Here is a 20,447-nt window from a genome sequence, read left to right on the forward strand (position 1 = left end):
GTCGGGAAGGGGGCGGCGGACGGGCGAAGGAAGAGCTCCGGATCCATCGGTGCGTCCCGCTCAGCCTTTTCCTCTCCTTTCCCACAGGACGTCCGGACCTGGGAGATCTTTTTAAATCCTGAGCGGTAGAGATGAACCTATTTGGGGATCTTCTGCAATTAAAAACAAAAACAAACAGAACCCAATAAAAACATCGGGAGATGAGGAGCAGGGATCCGGTTTCCGAAGGTCGGTGCTACAGGGCTGCAATCCTTACTCGCTCTTTACGGCTCTTTGTGTCGCTGCGCGTCGCCGTGGCACCTTCCTGTGCCCGCAGCCATCGGAGGTGCTGCTCCCGCTCCCCCTTAGGAAGCAGAGGGGAAATCACCCCCCATTTAATGGATGGGAAACTCGGCACAGCGCAGATGAAGTGATTCGCTGACAGCACATAAGGAAATGGCACCAGTGGAGCATTCTCTCCGTTATGTCGTCCTTGTAACTGCATAATATCCCTCTCATTCCAAACGGAACGTACTCCCCGTGCAGGGCTGCACTGCTGAATGCAAAGAGTGCAGACAGCATTAGCAGCACCCGTGCATTCTGCTGGGATGGTTCAATCCAGGCTGCATCCCCTGCATCCTCAGCGTGGTGGGCTCTGCACAGAGCAGCCTACAGACAGCAGCCGAGGTGGGCAGGGGTGCAGTGCTGGCAAGTGCAGCTGTGACACGGGGGGGAACTGAGGGATATTTGGCTGCTTGGGGTGCAACACACTCACGTGCAGCACATCCAGCTTCGTGCTGCAATCCGTGCAGGAGGAGCAGCGTGCTGGAACTGCCCCGTAGGACGGAGGGCCAGGAAGGGAGAGCAGAGCAGAGCCTCTGGATGCAGCCACAGTGCGGGTGTGCAGCACTGAGCCCAGCCCCGCGTGCTGCCATCCCGCCCTATGTCAGGGCTAGGCCACGATCCAGGCTCCCCTGCCCTCATTTGAATTGGCCCGGCCTCGTAATCTGCTGCTAAGTGGGACTGCGATGAGCACCGAGATAAATTTAGAAAGAAATCTTTGTATGGGTCAGAGGAAAAACACCGCAGCCTCTGGAATCCGAGCAGAGCGACTCCGTGGCTCCTGCTGCAGCCTGCGGGCTGGGAAAGGAGCTGGGGGGCTCTGAGTGCAGCCTGGACGTGGTCAGCCAAGGCTCCCACCCAACAAACCCCTTCGGTTCTGAGAAATCCAGGATGTGTTCACATGCAGCCAGGAGGGCTGCAGTGCATCGCTCCTCCTCCAGGACCACCGGCCACGCCACAGCAGCGTTGTTCCCTCACAGTTCTGCTAAGCTGTTAAATTGTTTTTAAACAAGAAAAAAAAATAATATATAATGGTATTAGTGGTGTAAAATCCCCCGTGAAATCACGCATCCCCTGCTACATTCCAAGCACCATTCAAAAGCGTTTTATCACGTGCTCATAAAGGGTATGGAACCAACGTGAGAAAAGGAAAAGAATCTTCTGAATGATTTTCCTTTAATAAGCTATTAGGACCTTGTACTGCTAATTAAACTATTAATTAGATGTCTTATCGTTCCCAAACATGTTAGCACATTGCCAAAGCAGCAGAGAGCCTCTGGGGCAGGCAATAGATAAGGAAAGAAGGAAGATGCAAACATGAAGATTAAGGGGGGAAAAAAAAATCATGAGTAAAAGAAGCAGAAATAGGAAATAAAGAACTCAGGGTAGGTAATGCATTATTTAAATCACAAGAATAAAAGAAAAAATACACAAGCTAAAAATAAACACCCCAGGGATGTGGTCTGCCTTATGCAAGAGCAGGAACTGACGGGCAGCAGTGCTCACAGGCACCCAGGTGCCAGCCCCACTGTTCTAGCAGAGCACAGCCAGCAGATAGCAGCATTGCTATACGTATGTGTGTATATATCCCAGGCTACGGCTGTTGCAGTTTTTAAGCTGTGCAGGAACCTCAGAGCACGGCAATGCTGGCCCACAGGGCTGCAGCCTGCGCTGCTACTCGCACGCTGTAATGCCATAATGGGAGAGAAAGCACCATGATAACAGCAGGGTGACAAAGGGTACGGCTGCAGCAAATGAGAACAGGCCTAAATACAGCAGCCGCAGATACAGAAATAAAGAAAAAGAGCTGCTTACATTTGGAAGGCTTCAGAGTGCAGGAATCTCCAGCAAGAGATGCCCTCAGCTCCTCTCCACCCTTAAATGAGGTGTGGGAAGGGGTGAATCCTGACTCCACCTCTTCCAGTCACTCAGGTACATTGCCTGCACCTGAGCTTCCCTGGGTCAGCCCTGCTTCCCCACCAGGTGCTCAATCACTGCTTCAGGCCATGACTTAACATCTCTGCTACACACACCTGTGACATCCAACATAGAAGTGGTACTTCTGTGTCCTCCAAACAGCCCTGCAGCGCATCTCGGTGCCCCCTGCGTTTCAGCAGGATGTGGCTTTGCTTTTGGTGGCTGTTACAGTGCAGTGGGGCAGAGTTAGGGACTGAGCTGGAATTGTAGCACCCACACAGGCTGGGTGCCCTGGGGGAGCACAAGGAGCAGCAGGAGAGGAGCTGGGGCTGCAGGTGGGACAGGGCTGCTCATGCAGGGCAGGTCCTATTGCTGGGGGGCTCTGCATCAATGGAAAAAGGATGAGGAAGCAGAAAGGAGAACAGGGAGCTGCTTTCTCCCGATGTGGGATGAGCTGTTCTGCTGTGCAGGGCTCACCTGGCAAGGTCGTGCTAGTTTTGCTATGTGCACCACGGAAGATCCGCCGAGAGAAGTAGTTAATAAGACTTAATTAAAACTTGCTTGCTCTGATGAATTTGATTGGCTTCAGAAATGCACTGAGCAAACCTGAAGCTCACAGTAACACTGTGTGGCAGCTCAGACATAAAAGTATCTCTCATTGCTGAACAAAGTCTCTGCTTTCAGCCTGAGGAAAGGTCCGGGGCTGCCTGCATGGCACCAGGGCTCCGTTCTGGTGCACGGATGTGACACTCAATGGCTGTGCCAGCACTGGGTGAGCAGAAGAAAAAGCCACAGTCCCAGCAAGGTCCACGAGGAAGGGATGTGAGGGATCTGATAAGGAAGGAACAACAGCAGCACTTTTGCCTCGGCAGGGCCGCCCACAGCCCCTTGCACAGCGCTCGTCCTACAGCCCCGCTCGGCTCCGTGCCCACCAGGATGTTACTGTGAAGCCTTTTGTTCTGCCCCAGCAGCTGATGGCTGGTTTTGTTGTTGTCTCAGTTTGGCTGTAGGACGTACCCAGAGCTGTGAAAAATGCACCTGAGCTTTGATTAGATCTCTCTTTTCTGATGCAGCAGATAGTGCTGATTAGATAAGGGGCTGCCAAAAGGAAACAGAACACACACCAGGAAGGACCTCACAGCACAGCAGCTACAATCATTCAATGTCGGTATGTGGAAGGAGCTGCAGTGAGCTGGGATCTAAGTGAACCCCACCTGAGTCCATGCTTTCTGTTGGGGGACTCCAGCTCAGCCTCCCCGACCTACTGGCACTGCAGCTCAGTGCTCCCCTGGGTCTGGGAGAGATGGAGACAGCTAAGCCCACACCCAGGGCAGCACAATTCAGATGCTGTGGAGCCCAAATCTCTGAGCAATGTATGCACTGAAAAGCACAGCAGCCAAAATAACCACTGCTTTTACAGGACTATTCCAGCAGCGTGCAGGGAGGAGTGAGATCTCCTCTACCCAGAGACCCCATATTATCCATGCCCATGGATGTGGAGATATGGGTATGGATACCTGTGGGCACCCACCCATGTCCATACCCTGCAGCTCTGCCCCATTGCTCAGCCCCACCGTGTGCACGGCAGAGGCGGTCAGTGAAGTTCCAACACCATTATTTGGGTGCACAGAGCAAGCCTTCTTCCTCCTGCATGCACACACACCCTGCTGTCAGCACAGCCCCCAGCCATCAGCCTGCAGCCTCGTTTATTTCTCCAGGAATTAGCAGCACATGGTAAACATCAGCAAATCAAACAAACGCCGTTTAATAACTTGATGCACGTCACTCGTCCAGCAGACGTGTCGGACAGCTTTGAGTCATCACGTTGTGCTGCAAAACAAGGGCTCACTGAGGTGTGGTCCTGAGCCCCATGTCCCAGCGGGATGAACACGCGGCAGCTCTGAGGACACTCATTTCTAATGCTTCTTTTTTCTCTTTTTTTTTTTTTCTTTTTTTTTTTTTTTTCACTGAGATGATTAAAATGAAGGCTGGGAGAAGCAGTTCACAGGGGAACGGCGCTCGGTTTGCTCCTGCTATTGGCATTTCAGCATTGGCTTTTTGTTACTGTAAAGTAAAAATGCTTTGTTTTTGTCTGAATGGAAACGTCCATCACAGAGTCCAGCAGATGTCTGACCAGGAGCCCTTTGGCATCTTCTGTTCCCAAAGTCCTATGGAGGCCAAAGCTCCATTTTGTAGGGTGAGGTGATGGGACCACATGATGATGGATCACTACAGCGGTGTTAATGCCATCTCCAAGCTGGGAGATGGGCGAGACCCAAAACACTCTAAAACATCTACTTGCACCCCACTGGGGTCAGCACAGCTCAAGGTCTGTTTGTATTTCAGCCTTCAATGCCACGTTGGAAGTGTTGCACAGAGCTTCAGTACATTCTAAGAGACGAAGGAATGTCAAAGATGGCACAAAGGGCGAGGAGGGGATTAAACACCCCATGCTTTTAAAGGAGGAAGACGTCCTGTGCTTAAAGACGAGATAAAAAAACATAAATCCCTGAAACCTGAAAGGTTCGTGTCACTGGAATCCCAATCTAACTATTTAAATCACGGTACCACCAAATCCTGGGGCTGCTGGTGCTCAGATCACCGCTGCAACTCGGATCGTGGCTTCAGCCTCCTCTGCTCAGCTGCATTTCTCACCGTGTGCTTTTAACAACAAAAGCAGAGGATGGCAGTAAAGAAGTTCCCTGTGCAGTCATTGGAATAAGGAGGGAGAGCAGAGAAACGGCCCCAAGCAGCGCTGGAGCGCAACGTGCTTTGGGGCGACGGTGAAGTTCTTCACAGAAACGAGAAAAAAGAATATAAAAAAAAAAAAAAAGATGAAAAAGTTCAATGTGAGGCACTCGTGCACTCGTGGCGTCACATGGAGGTGTCGGCCAGGCTCTGCGCGGCGCCGCGGCCGTTGCGGGATGCACCGTTCTCCTGAGCTCCGTTGGCGCTCGGCTTCTCCTGTGGTGCAGGGCTGCCCTGGCTGCCGGTCTCCAGGTCGTAGTGGTCTTCATCCTGCAGGCAGCAAGAGGAGAGGTGGTGTTAGGGAGGGGAAGGCGGCTCTGCCACCAAGCAGAGGGTGGGTGGCATCCTGTGGGCACAGGACCGGCACCCGCTAACATAGAGCCATGTGGACATGGAGCCCTGCTGGCAGCCAGAGCTGTGCTTGTCCTCTGGGACCTGAAAAGAGGAGCTGTAGGGTGGGTGCTGGTGGATAACCCACCTTGGGTTGGCAGAGCTGCCCCAGCTCTGAGGGGCTCTGCTTTCCTCTGGTGTCCAAGAAGAACCACCATGGAATGAAAGCTATGGGAGTTTCCTACTTCTCTTCCCCAATCCCTTGCAGCAACATTCCAGCAGCTCAGCACTGCACTTCAGCATGGAGATGCATTTGGACCTGCACATACAGAGCTGTGCTCTGTGGCTCTTTACTGACACTGCTGCAAGGAGCTGCCATCATCTCCTACTCAGGCACACTCACTGCACGTGCCCATAATGCATCAGTTTCCATAGGGATGCAGCAGGCCCCATAGGGATGCAATGGATCCTTTGGTGTTCAGCAGGACCTGGTGACCCTGGGCTGTGGGCAGAGATTGAAGCCAGCAGCAGAGGAGAGCAGAGGGTGGGCACCAGCACTGTGCATCCCGTGTGCATCCTCTGATCTCTGTTCATTCCTCACCCCGTATCTGTGGCAATGAGGTCTGTGCTACTCATGGCAAAGGGCTGTGATGCTGTTCAGCATCTACACCAGCAGCTCCCACCATGTGCTGGCCCCATTGCCACCATCCAGGGCTGCACCCAGCAGTGCTGGGCTCCAGCTGCCTCTTGCACATCTGGAGTGAGACCTTTCTGACAGCGAAGCACTCCAACGGCTGCAGCACCACCCGTGAGCAATGACAGGAGAAAAGCCAGGCCCTGAAACTCATGGCAAAGGAGTTCTGAGCGCTCAGGGTGTAACACGGACATAGGAGCATTTCTTCTTTCTTTCTTGATACGTTTTATTAAGCGAGGGGAGGAAGAGCCTTTCTTACAGCATCAGTAAATGGGCGGCGGGGCGCCGGCTCCTGGCTACCGGGCGCTTTGCCACCTGTAGGCACTGACCAGCCTCTGTCCCGCGGGGCTCCAGCTCCGCCGCCGCATCAGGAAGTACCCAGCCATGCCCAGAGCTGCCAGCAGGAGCCCGGAGGTGACCAAAGCCGTCAGTGTCTTCCGAGAAAAGTCCTGATGGCTCCGCACGCTGCCCCATTCGAGGGATTTGATTCCGAACTGAGAAAACAAAAAGAACACTGCCAAACAGAGCCAAGAGCCTCGCAAACAGGAAACGTGTGCGCCTGCTCTGCGGCTTCCAAACAAAGCTGCTCTTCACCTCCTTGGGAGATGCACACAAACAGGGCTGGGCTGTGCTGCCCGAGCTCTGTGCTTTGTTCACAGCGCAGTATCTGCTGCTGCATGGTGAGGTTTGCTACCCCGAACCTGACATTTAGAGCATGCATCTGCGTGGATGGAGTATCTGTGAGCTGCTGCAGCTCTGCTGGCTGCCTTTATTTGGATACCTGGAGCTCGGCTTTACGAGCCGGCAGCAGCCTCACTGCAGTGCTGAGAGCAGGAATTAATTAACATCACGCAATGCTTTGAAGATGCAGAGTTCCAATTACATCCTAAGAGTTATCACTGGGATCTAGCCCTTTTTAAAGAGGACACTACCCAATTTTACAGTGACTGCTCCAAGCAATTCTACCTTCAGTGCTTGCATCGAGGATCCTGGGACACCGTTGCGCTGATTTTGGGCTCACTGCTGCCTGGCACAGCAATGGACTCCAGGCATTGAGACCATCCTGACACTGAGCTGCCTAAACCCCACTCCCAGAGCCCGACCTCTCTGGGCATTTACCTTTTCCCAATGAGACTCCCGGAGCACATCCATAGCAGGATCTGCAATTGTTAAACAGAATTGCATTACAATGAGCATCACATTGCAGTTAACATCAGCACAGGAGCCCAGGAGCCACAAACCCCTTCACCCCTCCAGGTGCAACAACATGGCTGAAACAAAACCCCACAAGAAAGAGCTCCTCCCAGGCTGCAAGTGAGAACCGGTGCCCTATGGACACCTCTGGGTGTCACCTCTGGGGCCTGAGGCGTGGTGATGGCTGGGGCTCAGCTCCTGACCTGTGTTCCCATCGAGGACGAGCAGCAGGCACTCCTGGTCCACCTCAGACGTGGCGAGTTTGATGTGGCAGGGTGGGGGCACACGGTGAGCATCCTCTTCACAGATTGCGCTCCATAAATCCGAGCCCTTCGTATCCAAAAAATGTTTCTGCAAGGTTTTCAAACAAAGAGCCATGAAACCAAGGATAAACGAAATTAAGATATTCATAGCAACTCTTGCAAGTGACATTTAAACAAAGCTAAATTTAGGTTCTGAATGGCATGGCAAGTCCCTCCAATCTCTGGACAGAGCGAGCAGCCTGAAGAGCCCCATTGTTTCAGGATCCCGGGCAGGAGCTGGGAGGGAGGGGAAATAACAAAGAAGCATTTTGCCTTCCTGTTTAGGAAATGTCTTCAGTGTTTTCTCTAGGTTGCTGATCAAAGGCCAGGCAACAAAACACGCATTTCGCACTTCTTAGAGCTGAGCCTTCGCTTGGGTGGAAGAGGAAGAGGAGAACTGCAGCCTTTCCCTCCCATGGGCAGGTCCCTGTATGGGACAGGACTGTCCTTCTCCCTGCAGCTATTTCCAGATGCTGTCCGCCAGCAGAACCACTGACCCCATCCCATCCCATCCCATCCCATCCCACTCCATCCTGTCCTATCCCATCCCACTGGGCCACAATCACAGCCCCTCTGTCCCACACGCAGCTCCACGCCGCCTGCCCTCCCCTGGAGTCCCACACCAACAGGCACACTGAGCAAACAGAAATGCAGAGATCCATCCACGACAGAATAACAAACAAATCAGTTTCAGCTGTCTCAATAGAGCTTGGCATGGGGACAAGGAAGGCCAAGATGGAACAAGAGGCCCAAGTGTGTACTTTCCTTTCTCCGCTGTGGAAAGAACTCATCCACGTATCAGAGTTTCCCTTTGCAATTAGCAGAGCTGGGTGCCAGCTCATTGCTCATTTGCTTTGGGAAAAGTCAGCAGGAAGGACACAAAGCCATTCCCTGTGATCTGCCCCTTCTCGGCAGCTCCTGTCAGTTCCCAGCTGCAGTTTGGAGCAGGGCATGCACTTTGCTACGGCCTTATAGGATATCCTGCATGCTATACCATCCATGCTCGTGCAACCCGTGCAAATGCCAGGAGGCCCGGTGCCACTAGATGGCAGCTGAACTCGGGAGCTTTCATAACCAACCCTGGCAAACCACCACCACCGTAAACACTGGCAACCCTAAAAACCATGTAACAGGCAATTTACAAAGGGAAGCCAAGCAGGAATTCACCCACCCAAAGTGGTCGCAGCATGGCTGACCAGCAAAATAAGACTCATCGTTGTCATTTGTACCCAGGGTGCTGCCAAGTCTCTGTCCCATAAGGTCCTGCTCCTGTTGGGCTCTCCTGCAGCTCCTGCATGGAGAGCACGTCTGCTCCCACTCACAGCAGCACCACAGCTGCCCCTTCCTTGCTCCTATGAATGGTTTTGGTGCAAAAAGCCGAAGGCTGTTACAGAGTGCCTGAGATTCCCCTGGGAGTTAGCATGGACAGGGACTCAGCTCTGCCCCCGGGCTCCTTCCCTGGGCTGCTGGCAAGACAAGAAAAGGCGACTGTGTTCCCAACAGAGGAGAGGAAGGAGAACAATAAAGGCAGTTTCCTGTTAAATGTGGTGGGAGAGACTTCAGAAGCCAAACAGACCCCAGAGCTTCATGAGGAAAAAGGAGGATTTATGTAACCAGAAGGCTGGATTCCAGTGGGATCCCTTTGGGATCCTCCAGGGGCTGCAGCAGCCATCCTCCCCTTTTATTTGGCACAGCTGTAATGCTTTCCCTCAGGGATGAAAGTGCAAAGCTCTCCACCCCAAACCGACCCCCAGTACAGTGATCCCATCTCCTCCAGACAGCAAGTGATGCAAAACCCACCCCTGGTGCCCCCTCCCCACCTCCCATGTGCCTCCCCATTGTAAAGGTAGGGCAGCACTCACACAGGTGTGGGACTCGTTGAGCCGCAGGCAGAGGGCTCCGCTGTCTCTCACTTCTTTGATGTTGTGGCACGTGATGGGCTGGAAGTCAGAAAGCAGTGCTGGGATTAGCAAACCACTGGAGTAGTGTGTGCTGTCCAAAATGCAGAGCTGGATGATTTTGAAAGCAGAAGACCCCTCCAGAATGCCTGTGTTGTCTCCTCTGCTCAGCAGCTCACAGAACAGTGCTGAAGGTTCCTGGGTTAGCAGGAACTGTGTAGCAGGGCTGCAAGCAATTTGCAGGGCTCTGCAGCACCTGCGCTTTGCTCACTCATCCTGGCCAAGGTGCATGCACTGCATCACCAGCTTTGTTCATCCCTCCCTACCCATGAAGGCCACAGTGCAGACCCAGACAGGGCTGGGAGCGAGACACCCTCTGTAATTGCTCACAGCCCTGATGCAAAGCCACCCACTCTCCCCATTGCGTGGGATCACCAATGCAGACCATGTGCAGCCCTACCCCCCTCCTCTCACCTTGCTGACACCACCAGATGTGTGCAGCTGTGTTGTGGCCTCTGAAACCGCCGTCAGTCTGGGGGTGGCCGTGGAGCTGAGCAGTGTTGATGCAGATGGGTGTGCAGCTGCTGTCGTTCTGGGGTGCGGTGTTGGGCTCAGCGTGGTGGGTGCCCCACTGCTTGTGTCCTCTGGATGGTTGTCCAGCAGCGGTGTGGGGGTCTGGTTGGTCTGAGTGCTGCTCTGGGTGCTGGGATGGGCACTGGGATGGGTGCTGGACTGAGGGCTGTGCTCACTGCTGAGTCCTGGGGAGCTGGGGCTGCCTGATGTGGGTTGAGTAGTGGCTGGTGTTTGGAAGAAATGCAGTGAGAAAGATGCACGGAAAAGCTTAAGTCCTCTGCAATCAGTGCGTGGCATCGTGCTGACTGAAGTACAATATTGATTTGTCATAGCCAGCAGCATCAGAACATGGCGTTGGCCGTGTAAGAAATGCATTAGGCTTGCTTAGGTTGCCTAATTGTTACATGAGCTCCATAATCTGTGCACAGTGGGCTCAGTTCCTGGGCACACATTGCAACACTGCCAGGGTGCCATGGCTGACCTCCCTCCCCTTGACCTGGAGCCATCAGAGAGCTGGGGTAAAAAATTAAGGAGGCCATCGTCCCATCCCATCTTATCTGTTTGATGGAGGGAATGGGGCTGAGCCACCAGGCCTGCAGGCAGCCAGAGCCGTGCTGCTTGGCTCTGATGGCTGCACAGGGATAAAGCAATGGGTTTTCCCAGTGGGTTCTTTTTTCTGAGCCCATTCTCTGACCGCTGGGTTTCTAAGGACACATCGTACCCACGCACTGAGTGAATCTGATGAACAACACAGTGATTACCAGGATTGCTGTCCTGTGTTGGTGCAGTGCTGCCCATGACGCCGGTGGGTGCCACACTGCCAGTGCTGCTCTGTGCTGTTGCCATGGCCGAGGACACAGCAGTTAAGCTGTCTGTGGGGCTGCCAGCAGCGGAACCTGGGGGAGAAGAAGCATTAGGGGCTGCAGCCAGGCCCCCATCCAGCCCTGTCCCATAGCTGCACAGGGAGGTTGAGCTCACAACTTTGCTTTCTTCTTGCCCCAGGTTGGCCTTGAGCTCACATGGGTCCAGAGAGCAAACAGCTGGGAGAGCATCAAAGGCTCCGCGAGCACCGAAGCTCTGCGAGCACCGAGGATGGGCCCAGTTCTGCCCTCATCCTGCACACCCTGAGCTCCATCAGAGCGCTGCACAAAGCTGGATTGTGGAGCAGCTTGAATCGATAATCCTTGGAAAGAAGACTGAGGCCTTGGAAGAGATCTCTGTGTGCCTCGGGAAACAAAAGTTGGATCTGCAGCCGCAGGCAGCGTGTCAAAGTAAATAGAAACATTCCCATTGGCTGCGGCTCAGGCTCTGACTCATGAGCAAAAACATCTTTGGAGGTAAAGCAGAATGTTTGGGGAGTCGCTTGTTGCTCTAACTTAAAGTTTATATATTGCTTCCTGGTGTGTTCCAGAGATGACACTTCCAGCTTTCCTTTCTGCTGTGAACTTCATGAGTCAGTGAAAACACATTTCTTCCCATCTCTTAACCTTTTACATTCCTGTTTCCACTTCTGCAAGCTGCTTCAGTGTCTCCTGCAGGGCTGTTGCTGCTGAAGACTCTTATCCAGACACTAAAGACAAACTAATATAAAATACGTTGTTTCGTTTGTGTTCCTGCCCAGCACAGCTCCAAGGAGCGTTACCTCACCCTTCCCAGCAGCGCTTCCACAGGGAGCAGTGCTGACATGGGCTGAGCAATGCCAGCAGTGGGGCTGGGTGTGCACTGCGCCCTTAGCAAGCCTTGGGGTGCTGTGCCTTGGGGTGCCATTTGTTGGGGTGCTGTGCATTTGGGTGCTGTGCATTTCAGTGCTCTGCATTAGGATGCTGTGCATTTGGGTGCTGTGCATTTCAGTGCTGTGCATTAGGATGCTGTGCACTTGGATGCTGTGCATTTGGGTGCTGTGCATTAGGATGCTGTGCATTTGGATGCTGTGCATTTCAGTGCTCTGCATTAGGATGCTGTGCACTTGGATGTTGTGCATTTCAGTGCTCTGCATTAGGATGCTGTGCATTTGGGTGCTGTGCATTTCAGCGCTGTGCATTAGGATGCTGTGCATTTGGGTGCTGTGGATTTGGATGCTGTGCATTTCAGTGCTCTGCATTAGGATGCTGTGCATTTGGGTGCTGTGCACTTGGATGCTGTGCATTTGGGTGCTGTGCATTAGGATGCTGTGCATTTGGGTGCTGTGCATTTCAGCACTGTGCACTTCAGCATCGTCCTGGCAGAACTTCTCCTAACTCAAGCTATCAGCACTCAGCTGGAGGAGGCCCAGAGGACCTGGGTTGTTGGTTGAAGGCCATGCTGCTGCTCTGAAGTCCCTGTGGGGCTGCTCGGGAGCAACGCTGCAGCTGCTGGGGGCTCTGATGGGGTGGGTGCAGGTGGTCAGGGCTGGAGTCAGGCTCTGCTCTCAGGGAAGGTCTTTCCCCTCCCTGGCAGTTGCAGCCAATCCCATCCCTGAGTTTTTCTAAAGAATTTTAACAAATCAAAACCAGGAGGCGTGAGCCCTGTGCCCAGAACTGAAGTAGTGCAAAGTTAAAGCCAGGCTTTGCGTACAGCTCTGTGTTTGCATGGCAATCAGCCGGAAACTTTACATCACTGGAACTGAGGTGACCTCCCAAAGCACCACAGCCACCCCAGCACCTGTGAACTGTTCCAGATGTCTGCATGGCACCTGAGGTATGTCTGATCAAAGCCTTTTCATCGCCGAATGTCACAGATTGAAGCCTGGGTTACTGCTGGGTGCAGTTTGCAAGAAGATGCATCACACAGCGCTGCTCTCTTCCTCCCTCCATTGTGGCACATGCAGCTGCTTCTACGGAAATCATGGTGAGGTTTACTGCAGCACTGCAACTCACGAGACAAATAAGCATCCAAACGTGAGCTGGAGGGTCCACCCTGAAGCGGCCATTTATTGCACACATGTTTTTGGCAGCTTTGCTAAACCGGGTCCAACAGAAAGCAGAACTCCACAATGCCAAAAGCTCAGGAAACGCCTTGGAAAAAAAAAACGCCTTGCTTTGCGCTCACAGTCGTTTTCTGTCCTGTGCCTGCAGCCCTGCAAGGCAGAAGGTGCAGCCCAGAGGGATTCCCTGGACTTTAATTACACCTCCCGTGCGCCTTGGGACCCACAGCTCTGGGATTGCAATGAGGAGCTCCGTCCTGCATTACTCACACATTCCCAGCCGTGCTGCTCCCGGCCATGTGGCAGGAACTGGGGCGGGTGGAGCCCTCTTCCCTCTGGAAATATCTGATAAAATCCCTGCCCTCCCCCATCCCTCCTTGCACAGGATATGGGTGTGGGGCTGCGGGAGCGCTCCATCGGGCTCAGGGCACCAGAGGCTGCACGTGGACATTGGAAACCTCCTTTGCATCACTGATTTGTAGAGCTTTTCTGGATCTTGCAGGAAAACAATTAATAAAGAAAGAATGCTTCCCAACAACACGACATTTAAGAAACAAAATCGAGCTTGGCAGAAAAGACTGAACATGACATGGGCCAGCAGCGCTTGCATTGGGAGCATCCAAAACACAGCTCCTCTGTCCCACACAGGTGTGGAGCTGAGCATGGCCAGAAGCCCAGAGCTCACCCCACCTGCGAGGCTCCGTTCTGTGCCACGAACACAGCAGGCAGGGCAGCGCAGCTCCCGGGGTGAGAAATCCACCCCAGCAGCAAAGGGAAAGGAGCGCCGTGGAACAGAAGAGCAAAACACAGCAAATTCCTTCAACAGAGGCAGTCCCTCACTTTGGCAGGAGCTGGGAGAATTGCATCTGATGACACCCGCGGGTCCCTGGCTGCTGTCCCAGCACTCTGCGCCCGCACGGAGCGCTGCTGCACTTTTTTATTACTTTGTGGTTGTTGGGCTTGGGACAAAAATGATAATATTTCCATATAGAATAACCCTTTCTTAATATGTATATGCATATTTTAGACGATGACTACTTTGAAGAGTTGGAATGGGAGAGTTTAATACTTAAGACTCATCCGATTTTCACAAAACGTTCAGTCCCTGCCACAGAACAGATTTACACCACTGCAGAGCGAGGGGTGTCCTGAGCTGCATCTGCACCCCCTGTGTTATCTGCAGTACCGTTAGGGAGCTCTCCCATCTCGACTGCTGTCCTTCCCAGCCCTGCAGCATTCTGTTTGCAGCACCTCGTGTGTCGGGCAGGGCGCACAGTGCAGCGCTGCTCTGCAGAACATCAGTCAGGTGCTCTTCATGTGAAATTGCAATCTGCTCCGCTCCCACTACATGCCCAACAAAACGCATTCCCCACGCTTCACCCTTTCCAAAGACACAAAGCAGTTGCCCCATGCATTATTCCCACAGCTGTTCTCTTCTGCAGCCCGCAGACTCACCAGACAACTTCACAAGGCAGAACGCGATCCAGAAAAGCTGCCTCCACTTCATCATGTGCATGCTTCCCCTGCACAGCATTCCGACTCGGGGCTCCCCGTAACTCTGGGTGCTGCTGGGACCGCTCGTGGGTTCAGCTCTGCAGCACTGCTGAGCTCATGTGCTTGGTTGGAGTTCAAGTCCCTGAGCTCACTCGGTGTTGGGGTGGGTTTCAAGTCAGGAGTTGTGCATTGGTTCAAGACGGCGAGGTGGAGTTTGCCTGATTCGATCCCACGGTTTTATAGAGTTCATGGCAACCTCGCTATCACTTAGGTAATTTTCTCCTCCCTGCTTTCCTGCCAGCACTTCCAAACAAACAAACAGACGGAACAAATCTCCCCCAGCAAAGGAGTCCACAGCCCTCACTGTTTTAACCCTTTCCTGAGAGCACAAAGGGGCTCCAGCCCAGCAGAGCTGCTCCAAATCCACCCAAACCCACCCCTAGTGGATATGGGGAACCCCCGAGAAATGAGAGTGCTGAAAAATGGCTCCTGAAGCTGAGATTCTCTCAGCAAATTTAGCATGGAATTCAAGGATGTGAAATCATCACTGACCTGAAGAGAGGTAATTCCATTATCTTCACTAAATTGACTCTGGTCAAACTGAGAGCTGAATGAGATTTAGGGGAGGTCTACGAGAGAGCAGAATTCACAGGCAAAGCCTTCTGCTTAAAGCCTGGAGCAGAAAATGGACTTGAGATGAAGAAGTACCTCTGTGGAGCTGATTTCCATTAATGGCACCCTACAGAAACATGGATAGCAATGTAGAAACACCGACCCCACTCTTAGTCCCAGGCTGAAGGTGACCATGTGGCAGTGGCATAGCGATGGCCATTTGAGAACCCAAACCCCAGTGAAGTCAGAATTCTTCCTCTCCTGGTCTGACTGAATGATGCCATCACTGGAAAAGTCATTGTCACCAGGAAACAAAAATGAGGTGGCCATGAAAACCACAGGCAATGAAGCGTTCAGAGGATAGACTGACTTTTGTGGATGTCCCACTGCACCTCTATGGCCACATGGCTCCAGCCTGCCAACGGATCAAAGGGAAGGAAAAAAAAGAATCAGTTGTATTATGTACAAAGAGATCCCCAGACAGCATTTCCACGGTACGCGTTTGGTGGTGTGACAGAATTCCAGCAGCTTTTGTTTTTGGCTTAGGACAGGAAAAAGTCTCTTGGAAGGAAACATCTGTAGCTAAAAAAATGTGCTCCAGCCTCTATATAAAGATTTCTATCGTGCCTTTAGACTTTTTCTTTGTATTGGATGATAGAATTATGTTTCATTGAGAATGAAATATCCTGGTAAACTGTGGTCTGTAAAACCTAAGCTTGGATATAGTGCAGCTCTGCACCCAGCATTTGCTCTTTTCCCCCTCCTCATAACACATATATGCTTTGTAAATGCAAGACTCAGTGCAAACACAGGTCTGCATGCATATCAGCTTATAAAATACATTTGAAAGATGAAATAAGTAGATAGAGGCAAGGGTCCAATTTAAATAATAGGCAAATGTTTTCATTTCTGTCTTACTGAAGTGAGGATTTGGTTTGTAGAGCACAATTGGAAACGAAAACTGAAATTGTCAAGTTTCAGCTCCTGGGAAGACCAAAGACCACTGGTGAGAACCAAAGGGCCACCGCACGGCAAAGCGTTGGGAACAGCCTCAGTAGGGCTGGGGCTCGGGAATACTCCTGTGCAATGGTTTGTCTGAGCACTGATATGAAGCTGAAGCACAGGGACAGAACAAAACGAACCAACAACTTTCCATTCTGCAGAGTGGAACAGCTGAACAGAAATTAATGCACTTCCGCAACGGCATTGGCCACGGTGCAGATGCCTCCAACCCCTCCTATCCCACCTTGCAGCCCTACAGACCCCAGCCCCACAGATCTCAGTCCCACAGCCCCGGTCCCCAATGTCCCTTCCTGTCCTCTCCCATCCGCTGGCCCCATTTCCTGCCATTCTCCCTCTGCCCCGGCCGCTGCATGGAAGGGACCAGCAGCATCATCCGGGTCTGGCTGCCAGTCATGTCTCACCTTTCACAAACAAACTAAAAATAGAGGGCTGGGCTAAGAATAGGCAGTGGCCAGGCCTGCCAGACACCAGGATAAGACCCAACGCCTTCAGCTTCCAGGGGAGGCTGGGCTGCATTTAAATGAAACTCCCTGTGACAAGGGTGTGGGTTTGCATTAATTCCCACTGCCACTGCTTGCACCAAGTGCATCAGAACATGCCGTGCAGCTCATGGCAGGACGGTGACTCACTAAAGCGTGGTGCCACAATGGGCAAATTGAACACATCCTCAAAATGAGGAATAATAATAATAAAAAAAAAAAGATGAAAAAACCTCTGAAGATCTCTCCAATTGAAAGCAATGGACCTATGGTGGTTCAGATGAGAGACCTCGAGGTGCTTTCACCCATTGCTTTGCCCATAGGAGTGATGTCAGATGGTGGCGGTGGCATCCACTGAGCACCCAATGAGCATCACCAGCAGCTGCCACAGCTGGAGCAGGAACAGGGCAGGTCCTGGCACCCTTGTCCCTCCCCAAAGAACTGTCCCATCTCTTTGGCTGCCCATAGATGGGGACACACAGACCTCCAAGCACACAGTGAACATGCAGAACACCCAGCTGTAGCCACGTTCTCTGCTGATTTCCCTGTTTGTTCACTGAGACTGGATTAAAGCTTATTAAATTTAAAGGCTGGATGTTGTGTTGAGGGACGTGATTTAGTGGGAGCTATTGGTAATCAGTGAACGGTTGGACTGGATGATCTTTTAGGTCTTTTCCAACCTTGGTGATTCTATGCTTCTATGATTCTGAGCAGAAGGCAACACTTCTTCTCATGGACGTGGCTCTCCATTGAATCCTCTGCCCAAAGCGAATCGATGCAAATGAACGCCGCGAAATTATTTCCTCCTCTCAGCATCATAACTGGATTTTACAGTTAAAAATCATCTCGACGCCGTCGCCATCAGCTGCCCGAGGTTAACAATGGCTGAGACAATCTGACCCAAACACTTGAGGGGTCAAGTGCCCACATTTCAGACAAGCACGGTGATGAAGGCTTGTTCGCATCGGCTGGGAATTTGGCCAAGTATTTAAGGGTGATTTAATTTAATTGTGAATGATGCAATAGACATATGGCTAGGAAGTTATACGCCAGGAAACATGTTTCCTATAAGTATTTCAGCAGGCAGATGGCACACAATAGTTTTGGTGTAGTCATTTCCCCAGCTCCTAAAAGCTGCTATTTTCAACAGAAGAAATAATTCAGTTCCCTGCCATGCTCCCAAGACACCAACGCTACTGACCCAGAGGACGTGCAGCGTTAGAGGACTGTTTCTGCACAGAACCCCATCAAAGGAACAAAACCTTGTGCTCACCTATCCGTTCCCATGCCAAAGTTTGGAAGCACGTTCAGCACTGAGCAAATATGAGCGGTCGCAAGACGATGGGGGAGCAGAGCAGAGCACCCAGCAGTGTGCAACGCCACTATATATATATAAATTCAGGCAAACTCCTGCCTGCAAGTGCACTTAATGAGTTCCTCGTTATTTATTGCTCCTTTACGCAGCTATTGCTTATTCATTTACCCTCAGCAGAACCATTCCTCAGAGAGAAACAACCGAAACAAACCCACCACATCCATTTTTCAATATGAAGATCATGTATTTGCTCTGTTTTCTTAAATAAAAAAAAGCTTTGGGAAACATTCAATGAAATCTGCGGTGGTGAGAAGCACGGCGCACCGCTAAGGAAAGTGATGTATTAAAACAAATCACTTTGTATGATTACTCCACTAAAATCAATACCTTCAAATAACAAGTGGATGGGAAGCGTGCACACGGCTGCGTTTGAACAAACCATATGGTGAATATATTGCTTAACAGTCTTATGCCTTAAACTTTTACTTCAAGACTGTTGGTTCGGATCTAATCAAGGCTGTGCTCATTTACTGCCTTCTGTCTGCTCAGCACTTTGCAGGGTATCACGGAGCCCTTAATCTAGTTTTAAGGGGCAGGCTACAATGTAAATCACACCATTTAAGCGTTTCCCATGGAACTGTTCCCTCGATGCGTATTTTCCACGAGTCAGAGAGAAAAAGGGAGAATCTGCAAAGGCAGGAGCCAATAAAAAACTGCGGCTTCCCTCATTGCAAGAGCAAGGGCCTCTGTGTGGCTGCTGCCTGTAATTTGATGTCCTCAAGGTCTCGTTTGTGCACTGCAGGAAGAGGGACCATCATTTGGATACGCAACGAGCAGCAAGGAGATACAGCGATGCATGAAAGCGAGCAGGGCAGGACAGCGATGAACCAGTCATATCCCCATCACCATCCATCACTCCCTTGGGGCTGCACCATGGTCTCATTAACCCGGCTGGTCTCACGGACTGCTTTTCATTGCTGTACCATCCGAGCTGCTCTGCTGTAATAAACAGCGGCGCCACGAAAAGCCGGTAAAAATCATTAAAGCGTAAGTCTGGTAATTTAGTGCAAAGATTAGCTTCTCCACCCAGATCTACAGCTTGCTGATTGCAATTTATTCCTCACGTTTATGGATGGCATATAACTGCGTGTGCTGGATCCACGGCCAGGCTTTTCCATCCATCACGAGGGGCTCCAGCGGTGCGGATGGACAGAGGGACAGAGGTGGGGCTGAAGCTCATCCCAAAGCGCAGGGCAGTGGCCTTATAGGGAAAAGCCATCCCAATCTGCATCCCTGCTGTGTCTGGGGGGATTTCTCCAGTGTGGAGAAGTGATGGTATTTCTGGGTGAAGAAACCCAAACGGTGATTATGAAATAAAGGGTTGACTTTTACTCTGAGTAAATATCAGTTAGTGCCAGGTGGCAGCGAAGCATCGGATGAGACACAGAACTCATCAGCAGCGGTGATGAAAGGCATCTTTAGGAGCACTGGGGGAAAAGCACTGGAAAGGGCTCTCATCTCCACCCCGGCAATTGCTGATAATAAAGTGCTGCTGTTTTCTACCTGGCAATGAGGTCCCAGAGGTACGAGCCTCTCTGTTTTTCAAAGGAAGGTTTGTTCAAACACACAGACAGGAGCATCCCCGCTCATTACCCGTCCTGCTGCTGCTGACCCACCGCACTGGAAGTGGTTGCAGCCCTCATTCAAGTTATCCTTTTGTTTTGATTTTTAAAGTCGTCTCCGCTGTCTTGGAGGGATAAATAAAATGAAACAAATCTAAGAGCCACTTCTGTGGTTGTCTCCTGAAGAGAAGGCTGCAGCAGCAAAACTGCCTCAACTTCAGTGCGAGGTGACCTGAAAAAATGACAGGGCTCTGCTCACAGCCACGAGCACACAGCTAAATTCATACACCACTTACTTATTGATGTGTTTGTACAATAGGAGTGGCTGGGAAGGCTGCAGACTCCCAGGTACCTTCTGATGGCACATAATAAGCACAGACAACACAGACCTACAGTGAATAATAGAACAAAAAGCTTCCAGTAGCACTGAAAATCAAAGTGCATATGCGATCAGTGCTCTCCAGTGAAACCTCCGGGGAAGGGGAGTGAGGGGCATCCATGAGCCTGGGGAGGAGGAGACGGGTGTTACAAAGCAGCTGCATGAAAATCTAACCCCCCCCCTTCACCCCCAAAATATCAGAGTTCAAAATCATGCATGCTGTTCCACACAGAGCATCTCACAGAGCGTTATTGAAAAGGTCCAATTAAAGAAGAGGCACAGGAGGAACATCCAAGCTGTGGGTACAATCTCAAACCTGTGGTCTCAATACTCAGTATTTTTCTTCTTAGCCCCATCAAACGCATTTTTCCCCCTCTGGTACTGTGTTGGCATCACTGCTGCTGAAAGTCCTGACACCATCAGCTGTTTTGTGAGGATAAGTCTTCTCCAGGATGGGAATATTTCTGTTCTGTGCCTTTAGGACATCTTCACTGCAAGGATCTCAAGCACTTACGATGAACAAAGAGCACCTTAATTTCATACAGATAGAATCCAGGGCTCTGCTCGGGGGAACAAGGGGAGGCCAAGAGATGCTATGGATGGAGCCCAGGGAGATGCTGCAACCCAGTATAACAGCAGCAGCG

General features: G+C 51.6%; 1 protein-coding gene across 4 annotated transcripts; it reads right to left on the bottom strand.

Moving 5' to 3' along the window:
- Window positions 1-20: 20 nt before the first annotated feature.
- Window positions 21-16,637, bottom strand: CD34 (CD34 molecule). 4 transcript variants are annotated; one of them, XM_048926035.1, is made up of 10 exons: window positions 14,335-16,627; window positions 10,739-10,873; window positions 9,879-10,204; window positions 9,369-9,446; window positions 7,408-7,555; window positions 7,130-7,170; window positions 6,340-6,504; window positions 2,137-5,256; window positions 257-1,311; window positions 21-152 (listed from the first exon to the last, which is right to left on the bottom strand). In XM_048926035.1, the coding sequence occupies exons 1-8, from the start codon at window positions 14,411-14,413 to the stop codon at window positions 5,113-5,115; spliced, it is 1,116 nt and encodes a 371-aa protein (XP_048781992.1). In that variant the 5' UTR covers window positions 14,414-16,627; the 3' UTR covers window positions 21-152; window positions 257-1,311; window positions 2,137-5,112. The 4 variants fall into 4 exon arrangements, with proteins under 4 accessions (XP_048781992.1, XP_048781991.1, XP_048781993.1 ...); XM_048926034.1 differs by having other exon boundaries at window positions 39-1,311; XM_048926036.1 differs by having other exon boundaries at window positions 43-1,311; window positions 9,879-10,201; window positions 14,335-16,615.
- Between the last annotated feature and the right edge of the window lie 3,810 nt (window positions 16,638-20,447).

This window comes from Lagopus muta, chromosome 24, assembly GCF_023343835.1.
Source record: "Lagopus muta isolate bLagMut1 chromosome 24, bLagMut1 primary, whole genome shotgun sequence".
NCBI classification, from domain to species: Eukaryota; Metazoa; Chordata; class Aves; order Galliformes; family Phasianidae; genus Lagopus; species Lagopus muta.